The sequence below is a fragment of the Abrus precatorius genome, unplaced genomic scaffold, assembly GCF_003935025.1.
Source record: "Abrus precatorius isolate BTA unplaced genomic scaffold, Abrus_2018 Scaffold8, whole genome shotgun sequence".
Classification (NCBI taxonomy): Eukaryota; Viridiplantae; Streptophyta; class Magnoliopsida; order Fabales; family Fabaceae; genus Abrus; species Abrus precatorius.
In genome coordinates this window covers 29,776,855-29,789,705 of record NW_020874428.1, presented here as the reverse complement: position 1 = coordinate 29,789,705, position 12,851 = coordinate 29,776,855, and the positions used below count along the sequence as shown (strand labels likewise).

At 33.5% G+C, this 12,851-nt stretch overlaps 2 protein-coding genes across 2 annotated transcripts; one reads left to right on the top strand and one right to left on the bottom strand.

Moving 5' to 3' along the window:
• Positions 1 to 8: 8 nt before the first annotated feature.
• Positions 9 to 1,094, bottom strand: LOC113874661 (S-adenosylmethionine decarboxylase proenzyme 4-like). Its single transcript, XM_027512873.1, has one exon. The coding sequence runs from the start codon at positions 1,092 to 1,094 to the stop codon at positions 9 to 11; it is 1,086 nt and encodes a 361-aa protein (XP_027368674.1).
• A 9,006-nt stretch (positions 1,095 to 10,100) lies between these two features.
• On the top strand, positions 10,101 to 11,063 carry LOC113848138 (probable galacturonosyltransferase-like 4). The gene has a single exon (XM_027477527.1). It carries the CDS (start codon positions 10,215 to 10,217, stop codon positions 11,061 to 11,063), a length of 849 nt encoding a protein of 282 aa, XP_027333328.1. The 5' UTR covers positions 10,101 to 10,214.
• The last annotated feature ends 1,788 nt before the right edge of the window (positions 11,064 to 12,851 follow it).

Genomic DNA, 12,851 nt, shown 5'->3' with positions numbered 1-12,851 from the left:
CCCACCTATCATCTTTCCCCGTCACTGCCACCGCCACCACCACCGCCACCAGCTTTAAACACTTTCCGGCGAGGCATGAACGTTTGAAACACAACTGTACCCGCTGCAGGGAACTGGTCCATTGCGCAACTCCTGCATTTGAACCCGAGAGGCTCCACCGCACTCGCCATCTGCGTCCATATTTCGTTGCCGTAGCCATTGCTCGTGGTGGATATGGACATAGTACCAGGTCGGAAAATCTGAACCACCTTCCTCAACACGTGTCCTATGTTGTCGTTAACGGAACCGACACACTCAAAGCTTGCATAGCTGAAACCGTCCTCAGGAGTGACGTGAATGGTGGAGTACCAATCTCCGTCCATCCCATTCATGGAATAGCCACACGGGTCGAACGCGAAATCACAGATAAGTGCGTGTGGGTTGATTTCGTTGATCCCCGTGAGCTCCGTCATCTCCTTCCCGGCAGAGTCGCCGGATTTTCCGTCCTCGGGTGGGCGGAAGAATTTTCGGGCGAGGATGGGGTCGAGCTCGGTCATGCAGATCTCCATGGTGAATAACTCATTGTCATGATCGTAAGGCATGGGAGTGTGAGAGTGAGAGTTACTGTTGGCAGTGAAAACGTGCCACGAGTGTGAAGAAGATTTAGAGGGCATGATGGAAGCTTTTCTGAAGCAGAGATTCTGGGGAATGGTGTCTTGCAAGTAGGTGACTTCGTCCTTGAAGCTGGTGTGAGGGAAAGGCTGTGACATGGGGAAGATGAAGCTTCCTCTGGTGTAGCGGCATGAACAGAGAGTGAGGCCTAAGCGGTGAGCATGGTGGATCAAGGGACGAATGGATTTGAGAAGTTGGGTTGTTCCACAAGTCTTGATGATGATCTTGGTTGGGTAAACGAAGAGGCTTGACTCTGATAGAACATAGGCATCAAAGTAAGAGTTGCCAACTGCTGAAACAACAGTGCATTGGACAGCTTCTAGGACTTGTTCTAGTGATTCAAAGTCGAGTTTTCTTAGACCCAGTTGGAAGATGGCTGGATCGTCATCGAAGAAATGGAGCTCCAAGCGTTTCTCGAACCCTTCAAAGCCAGAGACAGCCATTGGATTGGGATTGCAATGTTTTTTGTGTGGTTAGGGAGAGAGGGATGTAACAGAGGAAACAGAGTGAGTGGCTTTATTAGGAGATAAAGGTAGCTGAGAGTGAGAGAGAAAATCAAAGATTTGATTGGAAGGTTGAGTTTGAGGTGAGAGAAAGGATTGGGGGGGTCAATGGGATTTATAGGTGTGTGCGAATCAGAATGAGAGTGTGTAAGATGTAGTAGTGAGGGTGTTTGGAAGAAAGCATGCGGGTGATGGAACCAAGAATCATGATTGTAGGCATAATGAAGTGAATAGGATGATGATGTGCAACAATTTGTTGTTAAGTTTTTTAAGTGCAATCTTCTCTTCCATCCGCGAAAGCAACAGCCAACGGAATTTAAGCCCACGCTTACCAATTTTTTGCTCCTTTGTCACTTCCTATTCTCCACTAACTTCCATCACTGTTACAGATTTCTAGTTATGGCTCTGGCTATTTTCCAATAATACACTACAATAGTGCTTTTTCTGTCTTTTCTTTATCCCAAATAGATTTTGTATTCAATTAAATAATTTAAATATGCTCAATCATCACTTCAAACAGTTCTCCAACTTACTTGCTCATGATATAGTAGTCTAGCATTATTATTAATTAACTAGCTTTAGTGGTTTAAGAAAAAAAAATATTATTTGGGATTTCTGGCATGTAAAGTTAATTCTCTTCCTTGTTATTAAGATTTCATCTAGGGGGAAATTTAATGGAATTTGAACTTTGAAGGTTAAGGTGGGCCTGTTTTGACTATAATAATTGGTTGAAGTGATGCAGGGAAATGTCGAGCATAGCTGTATTGGAACCATAACATGAAGTTCTTTTTAAAATGACAAAGCAAATTAAGATTTAGTAAGTGTTTTACATCATGGTCGTTCAAAGGAATTTGGATTCGAGTCAAAATTCAACATTCAAACATAACTATTTGAATGATAGTTTTAATAAAATCGAAACATAATCATAAACTAGAGCTAGATGTTGTATTGTTGTTCTGCAAGACAATAATTATTGGCTCTGTAGAGGTAATAGATCGTTCTAATTAGAGCTACATTACTGGCGGCAGGGGTTAAAAACACAGAACAAACATAGTTAAATTGCAACCAAAAAGTGAAGTTGGAAATAAAAGTACCAATCACTTGGGACTTTGTTTGATATGAGCACACTCTAGAACTGATAATGGCTACTGCATAATGGAAAGGTGAAAACACCTCAGATGATGGAGACAACATTGTCTATTCCTAGGAGAGCAGGCGTTAATTAACAAAAAACTTGACGTGCCCAAAATGTCATCCATATTTGGGGTTAGAATTATAATTATTATTATGCACAAGATAAAAAAAAATAAAAGTATATATATATATATATGAAGGGGGGGAAAAAGGAAGAAAAAACCAAAAGGAATCAGGCGTGGCATGCAAATAATGAGAATATCCTTGAATGAGGGAGGCCCGTACGTGAAATGAAAAAGCACTCACATCATTTTTATTCTTCATGCAATTTCATGTAGCTAAGTGGCATTATCATTATTTTATCTATTTTATCAACTTGTTTTCTGTATTTAGCAAAGCATGCATGCAACCATATCAGCATCGAAATTAAAAAAAAAAAAAAAAGATTCTCTTTATCGTCCAAGTGATTACTTTTTAAAAAGCCTGGGTTATAAAACAATTAAATAGCGTTTATCATTATGCTAAGTTGAGATCTTTTTGAATATTTTTGGTGACTTATGTTATAGTACCATCGGATACGTCTTAGTCTAAGCTTTTTTTATTTTTTTTATGTTTTCCGCTAAACACAGCTTATTAATGGTGTTTAGTTTGCAAATTTGTTTCTGACCAAACCCCAATTCAATTATATATAATAACTCTCTTTCAATTTGGTCGGACATTAAGTTGATTTGGATCATAATGTTTAACTGGTTTGATGAGAGAGGAACAGTAATTGCGAAGTAAAAGGGAGTAATTAGTGCTTTATGGTCTTTTAGAGGAAGTTTTGCTAGCCGGTCTGTGTCTACATTTAAATCTATCTTCTTCATCATATGGGTGGTCTCCTTAACTTCCAATTTAAGAGTATTGCCAAGATTATATCAATTATTCAGCATAATAATCACTAATGCAGAAGCTTCCCTTCAATTACAATAAAGATAAGCAGAAAGGGTTATTTTAAAAAGAAAGAAATATAGAAAAAGGTTATACACTAGAATTAAATGGTAGAAGGGGAATGAATAAACAAAATTTGACGGTAAAAAAGGAGTAGAGAAAGGTTGGGGGAAGGCAAGGCAATGATGAAAATTTGTGAGTTCAGAATCAAAATTTTCAGTTTTGAGAGGTAGAAATGATGCAGAATGTATGGCCTCATAAATAAAATTTTTGGGTGTGGCTGGCAGCCTCCATTATGACCACAATCCACCTCTTCTTGATGCACGCGCACCACCAAACTCAAACACTATCTCCTAAGCCCACACTTTCACTCTCTCACTCTCACACGCAAGGTACCCAACCCCAACATACCAACACACACTAAAAACACACGCTTTACAATTTTGCATACACAGTCACTCCCTCACATATGTATGTATCTATCCACCACAAAAGAATAAGAAAATGGTCAACCAAGTAGTGCATCAAATCTTACTTAAAAAGTCTGAAAACAAACTCTCAACGAAACAATCCACCTTTTTACATAAAAAGTTTCAAGCCAAATCTTAGGCCTCATAAATTAATTGTTGGCGAGGACTTTGGTAATTTGAAGAGACAAAGAAAAGGATATGTCAAAAACGAAAAAAAAGGAAGAGTTAAAAGTTGAGAGTTGAAACTCGAAACTCTCCTTAATCCAAAAATTTGACCCCACCAAAAGTAGTGACAACTTTCTAAACCTCTACAAGGTTGAATGCCACATCCTCATCCTTCTCCTCCACATCACCCCTTTCTCTTACTTACCTTCTCATTCCTTAGCCGAAATCATGATAATAATACAAACCCAAAACCCATGATTGGTCCCACTAATTGCCCCCCGACAAGCACCATGGATGGTCCCATGGGATTACACATCATCTAGCATGTGTCCAAGTTCATGTAACACTTGGGTCCATGTTTGTTTCAAGTGTTAATTAGATTTGGGAGACATGTGGTCCCCTCCATGCCCTTAGCTTCGAGACAGTGGCATTAGTTGGTAAGGAGCAAGCGGGCTTAAGCCGCCATACTTGCTAGCATGCGCATATTTTGGCACACATGCGGCGAATAAGCTCACAAACACACACAAAATGGGTTAGTAGTTTATGGTGTGGGAATTTTTGAGTGTGCACAACTAATGAGCATCACAGAAGTGCTACTGTATCATGCGCACAAAAATTCCCAAAATGCTTGCCAGGGTGCCCACCATTCTACAACTCAAAATTCGGAAAGGGTTCCCTTATCATGTTTTCAATATGACCCAAGAAGCCATGAATTTAAATTGTTGCCTTCTTCATTCATCTTTATCTTTGTATCTAGGCACATTATTCTCAAGCTTTCCAGGACTCAATATCATTGGATACAGCTTCATTAGTATTTAGTGTGGGTCTCATACGTCTTATTCCTTTCCTTTGACTTTTCCCTCCTCTATCTACAAAAATATAAATAAAAGAAAACATCATGTGGAGTTCAGGATAAACTGGACTTTAATCCCGTGCACTTACTGCTACAAGCTATTGGAGGAAAATGAAGAAAACAAAATCTTTTATGGCCATAACATTCCCGATAATGCAACCTCTCTATTTTCTATTATTTTTTATCTATTGCACATATACATATACGAGTATAAGGTATGATACGACACATAAATACAATAAAATTTTAAAATATTAAGATATGAGTAGAGTAGAATATTTATAATTATGTTTTTCATATCGAAATTTTTATTATATTTTTGGGTAAATCTTAGTTAAATATTAACTTTCTAAAAATAAAAAATATCACATAGATAGTTAAACAGCATAATTATCTCGAAGATCAAAACTAACAAGCAAGAACAATATGCAGTAAATACGAGTACAAATGTATTGTATGTATATTGATATGAAATACAAATACGACAAGTATACGTTATAATTTTTGAAGTGTCGGTATAATAGAGTTTTTCATTGTACCCTAGGTGTCGAGGGATTTTGAGACTAACATATAACAATTATTGTCAAAGTGGGGTTTTGATGATTGTATGAACATGCTTAATGTAAATTTTGGCAAAATCAACCATGCAAATATAAAATAAAGAGATTTCTTTCTAAACCGAACTGGATTAGATTCATTTTTAAAATTGTTTTAATCTTATTAAACAAGTATGAACTTAGAGGAGACCATATAATGGTCCATATTGTATTGGAAAGAGACATTTATCAGAAAAGAGGGTTAGCAGCAGTAAATAGTAATCTAAAACTAGAAAGGATGGCTCCCACAAGAATGATTCCTCGTAGGTGTGCTTAAGATTTTTTTTGAGGCAAACAAGACAGTTTCTGAACTTTTAAGTTGCCAATCTCATAGGAAGTCCCACAATAACAAAAACAAATGGTCCCTTACCACAAGCCAAGGTGACCAAATTATTGTAGTTCCTTTGTAAGGTATAATAATGGGATACCTCGAGCCCTGCCAATGCCAGGGCTAAATCTATCTCGAAAGATGAACAATTGAACATACCCATACAAATAGAAAGAGAGAGAGAAGACAATACTCACTATATGATAAAACCCTTCCTCCCATACACGCCACATCATTCCTCTCGTGCTTTAACCAAACCTCTCTCATTTTGAATACAAATGCGTGTCTTTGTCTATTTTTTCTTCCAAAACTCGAATCTCTCTTGATTGCTTCACCCCAAGCATCATTCTCCTGCGTGACTCTCTCTCTCTCTCTCCATGTTTGTCTGTTGTGTCTTTCTTATTGGTTCACTTTCCCGTACAATACAAGTATGCTGTACCCAATTATGTCCTCTTCACTCAGATTCATGTGCCATATTTTGAGATTTCCCAAGTTTTCATCCATAAAAATACTCGTGCAATTTAGGAAATTTTTATTCCACTTTTGATGGCAATTACAATTTACATCCAATAAGCATTAAGCAATATGATATGAAGTGGCAACAAGAGGAGGTTGACGTGGCGCTGACATGGAAGATGGGCACATGACAAAACCAAACCACAAAGGGTTTTAGTTGTAAATGAGAGGTTTTGTGTGTGAATTGTGAAGTGGGTAGAGAGCAGTTTTGAATGTTGGCATGCTTGTCTCTTTGCTTTGATCTTTGTGATTGTAGGGGCCAGGGTGTGTGTAAGGCATGTACAGGGGCAGAGGGTGCATTTTATTTGAGTTTCTGGAGACAAAGAAGTGACTCAATCACTGTGAGCAAATGCTGAAAGGATAATAATCTTGGACAGCCATTTTATGGTGTCTGAGATATTGGATGTCATGGCTGCAACTATTTGAATTTTGAAGTGGTAGGTAGGAGTAGGACCTTATCACTACCAGTTTGTGATCAAGAAAAGTTACATGAGAGCTACTTCACAAGCTTGATCGCGTTGCTTTTACTGTAGAGAGTTCACCTTGCAATTTTGTTCTTTAGTGGCTGCATTAATTGTGGCTGTGTTGATATTCTTCTGATTATGCTGTCAAGTGTGAACTTACTCGTGTTAGATTAGGGTCGTCAATCAATGTAAAAAACATTAATAAAATAACTAAAACTTTTAATTCAATTTTAAAGTAAATTCAATTTAATTCAATCGAACTGATTCACATCTGTATATACATTCTTATTTATGAAGTTAAAATTTCTATTTATACATATATAATTATATATTTCTGAAATTATAATACTTATTTGGTTTATTACGATTTAGTTTTCCAAAATACACATTTTTTATATATAAACAAATATAAAAATAATTATTTATGGCATATGTTAACAAAATAAACTATTTTAAAACTAAATATATAAAGATCAAATCATTCAATCTAATCTAAAATATTTTTAATTAGATTAAATTTGACATTATATTTAAATCAATCCGAAATCAAATCATATTATTTTTTTTATGATTACACCCAAAAAAAAATGAATTCTGAATTGCCCTAACATTTGTGCAAATTTGGACATTGAAAATACTAGAACAGTGACTCCTGTAATATGCGAAAATATATTGTACGTTATTTTTTTAAAGATAATATGTAAATTTATTGATATAAAAAAGGGTATATATACAATTGATATTGGAGGAATGCCAAACTTTGTTTGTATTGTATATAATTTAAATATTTGAAATAGTGAATAAATTTCCCATGTTTAAAAGGTGTAGAAAACATTATCAAATTTCATTACTTATTTATCGAGAAATTATTTTAAATACTAATATATTATTAGTTGATTTTCCACATATATTACTATAACATAAAGAAAATTTTAATTGTAAAATAGGATCGAATTGAAACCAGACTTATATTGTATTTCTATTATTCTCTTAAATTTTTAAACCTAAAACGAGTTGCGTGTTATAGCGACAAAATATCTCTAAAAATTTTAAACAACATTTAAAAATTACTTTATAACATCAGCATCAACTAATATAATCTAAAACATGTTATTCTATAATATCTGATTTTTATTCTATCAATATCTTGTAGGGATATAGAGTATATCTATTTTAATTAATATTTTTTTTCCTGATTGATAATGAAAAAAAGTGTAACCCTGAAAAAAGTTACAAAAATTAAAATTATATCCTTCCAATCAAAAAATAAAATAAAATGAATTAGATTAGTTTAAATTAACCTATTTATAAGATTTTTGATGGTCAGATAGAATAGGTTTGTATTTCAAAATTGACCAAAAAGGATCTGTACACACTCCCATTAATTCACTCCTTTATTATTCAATCTTAAAAACCATGCATATGTACGAATATGGTTTTTTTTAAGTTACTTAAGTTTTTTTTAAAATTATGGAAATTTAGTTTTTTTGTCAATTTTTTTCACTTAAAATTTTTGAATTCACATTTTTAATTAGATTTTCCAATATATTAAATTAATTAATGTGTTTTAAACTCTTTTTCTCTCAAAACACATTAATCCAAACCTTAAAATCCAGTCAAAATATTAAAAATTAATTTTTATTCAAATTATAATTACACAACTTAATTTTATTTAAAATATTGTCCAAATTTTTCTTTCAAATATTTTTTAAAAAATCACACAATAAATTTATCATAATTATATGAAAAAAATAATAGTCTAATAATATTAAATAGAATAAAATCAATGCAAGAATCGCATTTTTTTCGGTGAAAAAAAGAATTTGCACAACTTGTCAATGCCATTAAATATCTCTGCAATATATGAAAGTATCATTATATAAAATTTATATATATATATATATATATATATTAAGAAAAAAATATCAACTTGACCTTCCGAAAATAAAAGTGTCATTAAATAGATCCTCTAAAACGAACTGCTAAATTGGTTCTTTAATGATTTAAATAGTTAGTACATTGATTTTTCAAATATTTTGTCACGACTAATCATTTAAAAATTAACTTATTTATCTAGTTAGTCATTTAAAAATTTAAAATATCACCACGTTAATTCTTAAAAGGATTAAAATGGTTAAAAAATTGTTTGACTTTGTGATAAATTAAATATTTAAGTCAATTATACTAAAATTATATCAAATTAATTATTATAAAAAAATTAAAGTGGTAAAAAAAATTAATTTAAGTGATAAAAAATTTAGAAAACTAACGTGGTATCAAATAAACTTTTTGAATGATCAATATTTGAAGAATCTATTTTATTGACACTTTTATTTTTAAACGATCAAATTGAAGACTTTTTTCTATTTAATTCTTAAAATTTGCAATGAAAATAATATTCATATTAATTCTCCATGTGTAATTTCTCATAAAAAAATTTGTTCCATGACAAAATAAAAGATTTTAATCCTTATATTTTATAGTTTTTATTTAACTTTTAAAAACTATTTTATGGTTAGAGTTTTATATTTTATCAGAATGTTTGCTTTTTTTCTTTTTTTTCCCTATTTAACGTTTGATATTTTAAACATTAAATAACGACGTAGTTATTAGCAAAAAAAAAAAAACGACGTAGTTAATAAAAAAAAAAACTGCCACGTATTAATTATTTATATTAGTGAGTGTGAGTAAATCATCTAAATTGTATGAATATATATAGATTAAAAAATAAAAAATTTGTAAAAATTAAAAAATTAGAAGTATATTTAAATCATTATTGGGTTTTTTAAAATTAATTTTATTAAAATAATATGAAAAAACAGTTGGTCCTTGTGAAGTCCATTAGGGTGAGAGTGCAAATGTGATCACAAATGGATAGGATATCTATCAGTTGGTGTCATGTCATGTCAGTGATGCTCATCAGTGATCAGTGTCTACGGCTATCTCCTCACGCACTTTACCCCCAATAAGGAAATTAACCCTCTGCTTGAAATCAAAAGATGAGAGAAAAAAATAATTTTTTAAAATATATATTTTTTGTTTTTTCGTCCAAATTAAAAAAGCAGAGCGCGGGAGATGTGGAGCCACCTTGTTTTTGAGTCTGTCATGCGACCATTACCAAGACCTTCTAATCTTAATAGCTATACAAAAGAGAATGAAAAGGATGAAAACTATTTCAAGAAAAGAAAGAAAAAAGATATCTGACCTGAATCGAATGCAGCTGAAAGCCAAGTTTCTAAATTCTAAATTAGTCCATCCCCAGTCAAAGATAGAGTCCGAGACTCGCTCTCATCCTCACAACAAATTTCACAGTCGCAAATCCATCACAATCATATCTCTTCATCCGGAGAAGATTTACTTTGTCTTCTCCCTTTATCCCAAACATTCCATTGTTCAAAACACACACGACACAAACCTCGTACAAGACAGGATGGTCTTTTGGAAACTCCTAATTGGCCTCCTGTCGCTCATCCACCCCATCTCCGCCATCCGCTTCGGCCTCCTCCGCCTTCCCTCTCCGGACCTTCCTCTTTTCCGGGAAGCCCCCGCATTCCGAAACGGTGAGGAATGTGGGTCCTCACCCGCCGACATAATCAACGTGGCAATGACCCTCGACGTTAACTACCTCCGAGGAACCATGGCTGCAGTTTTGTCCATGTTGCAGCATTCCACGTGCCCCGAAAACCTTGCCTTCTTCTTCCTCTCTGCGCACGACGCTCCCGAACTCTTCTCCAGCATCAAATCCACCTTCCCTTATCTCAACATGAAGATTTATCGCTTTGATTCCGACCGGGTTCGTGGCAAGATTTCTAAGTCGATTCGACAGGCCTTGGACCAGCCTTTGAATTACGCGAGGATATACCTTGCCGATACTATACCAGAGGACGTGAAACGCGTTATATATTTGGATTCTGACCTCGTTGTGGTGGATGATATAGCTAAGCTTTGGGGTGTTGACATGGAAGGCAAGGTGGTGGCTGCGCCTGAGTATTGCCATGCAAATTTTACGTTGTATTTCACGGAGAGTTTTTGGTCAGACCCGGTTATGTCGAAGACGTTTGAGGGAAGGAACCCGTGTTATTTCAACACGGGGGTGATGGTGATGAATGTGGATATGTGGAGAAAGGAAATGTACACGGAGAAGGTGGAGGAATGGATGGCGGTGCAGAAGCATCAGAAGAGGATCTACCATTTGGGTTCTCTTCCACCCTTTTTGTTGGTTTTGGCAGGGAATATAAAAGCCGTTGATCATCGATGGAATCAGCATGGTTTGGGTGGAGATAATTTCGAAGGAAAATGTAGGAGCCTTCACCCTGGACCCATTAGTCTTTTGCATTGGAGTGGGAAGGGTAAACCCTGGTTGAGGTTAGATTCTTGGAAGCCATGCATCGTTGACCATCTATGGGCTCCTTATGATTTATATCGCTCTTCTAGACACTTTTTTGAAGAATGAAATATGATCACGAGGGTTGTTTCAATGTGCATCAATGGCTGCTGCTGGATATCATATTCATTCAGTTTTCCAACTCAAATTTGGATGCGGCAGAAAGGGATCGAAAACCTCCAACAACGTGTAGCTTTGTACCTAAGCATGCAGTGGACTTGTAAATTCTTTTTTCCATTGGGATTTTGGGTCAGTTATTTTTTAATTTAAATTTCGATTTTTTTTCCACAGTGGAATTATGCTAACAGTACGAAAATTGAATAGGTTGGGTTAGTGCTAACACCAGTTTTTCCATGTTTTGGGGTATATGATGATTCACTGTAAATAAATATTATGACATTTTTTTCAATTTTATGTAGGACTCGATTTTATCTTTACAAATGATGTCCATGCCTCATGCGTAGCTTGCCGAATTTTGCTAATTAGGCTCTAATTCAGACCTCATGCTCACAGGTTTTTCTTTGCTACTTCTTAGTGCACAGGTTCAGTTCACCGGCCATATGCTTCAATCAAATATAAGATATTCTTTCAACATGAAACTGATATTTTTAAAATTTGTGCGTAAAAAGATTAAAAATTATTATGTATAATATTATATTCGGCATCAATTTTTACGTTCGGATGATAAAATTGAAAGCATTATCGGACTGTAGACAGACTCCAACTTCTAATTCTTTTCCTTATCTAGAGTAAACTGTAGTCACCAACCATTATTAACAAGATAAATTTATTTCTAAAACAAATTTTATAATTATGATGAAGATAGAAAGAGAAAAGATAAAATTGTAAAAAAAAAAAAAAAAGATGGATAGTTTTATTTGGTACAAAAATAAGATGGGTGATTTGATGAGGGCAGAGAAAAAAAATACTATTAAAAAATATTGTGAAAATTTTATGCAAATATAATTATACTCTTACTACTGTAAGCTGTTTGGCTGCTAATTTGGGTGTTTGATTTGGGGGCCAATTCAAAATATAGATGAGGGCAGGACCGAAAATCAAATAAATTTTATCATATATTACTAAATATTTGCACATTTTATATGTATTTTGAAAAAAAATGTTATATAAATATATAAAATAATAATTAAGGAGGAGGAAAAATCAAGTATAATAAGAGACATTTTAATTGTTAAGAATGTTTTTATTTTTTGTGTGTGCATTGCATATTAAAGAGGTAAACCTTCTAAAATCGATTAGTAAATTATAATAAAAATTATGTGAATCAATAAGTGGCAACGCATCAATTTTGATTTATGAATTTCAAATTTATAAATATAAAAATTGACATTAGTAACTAGATTATTTGGAATCCATTAATAAAATGCTTAATATAAAAGAAATCCAAAGATATATTATTCAAAAATTTAAAACTACTCTTATGAACATTCAAATTAAATATATAAAAATTAATTAACAGATATATTTAAAATTATAAATTATAAAATTATACATTTTGATATTAAAAATTATAACATATATCATCTTAAAAATTTTGGGAGGGGATTTTGTCAAGATCCGATACTCCGCACTTGTCCCCCTCCATATGTGTCCTGTGTTTGATCATGCTATTTTTAACTATTTTGTAAAGTCGTTTTAGAGAACTATTTTAACATATAAAAATTCATTATATAACACTGTTTAAAAACAATTTTAAAATTAGAGAACAATAAACATTTCCTTTGAACTTGTTCCAAAAATTTCTTTTACATGTAAAATTAACAGTGCAACTAAAATTCACCTAAGCTGACAATGCACCTTCACTTTAAATATTTAATAATTTCAATAATCATATAA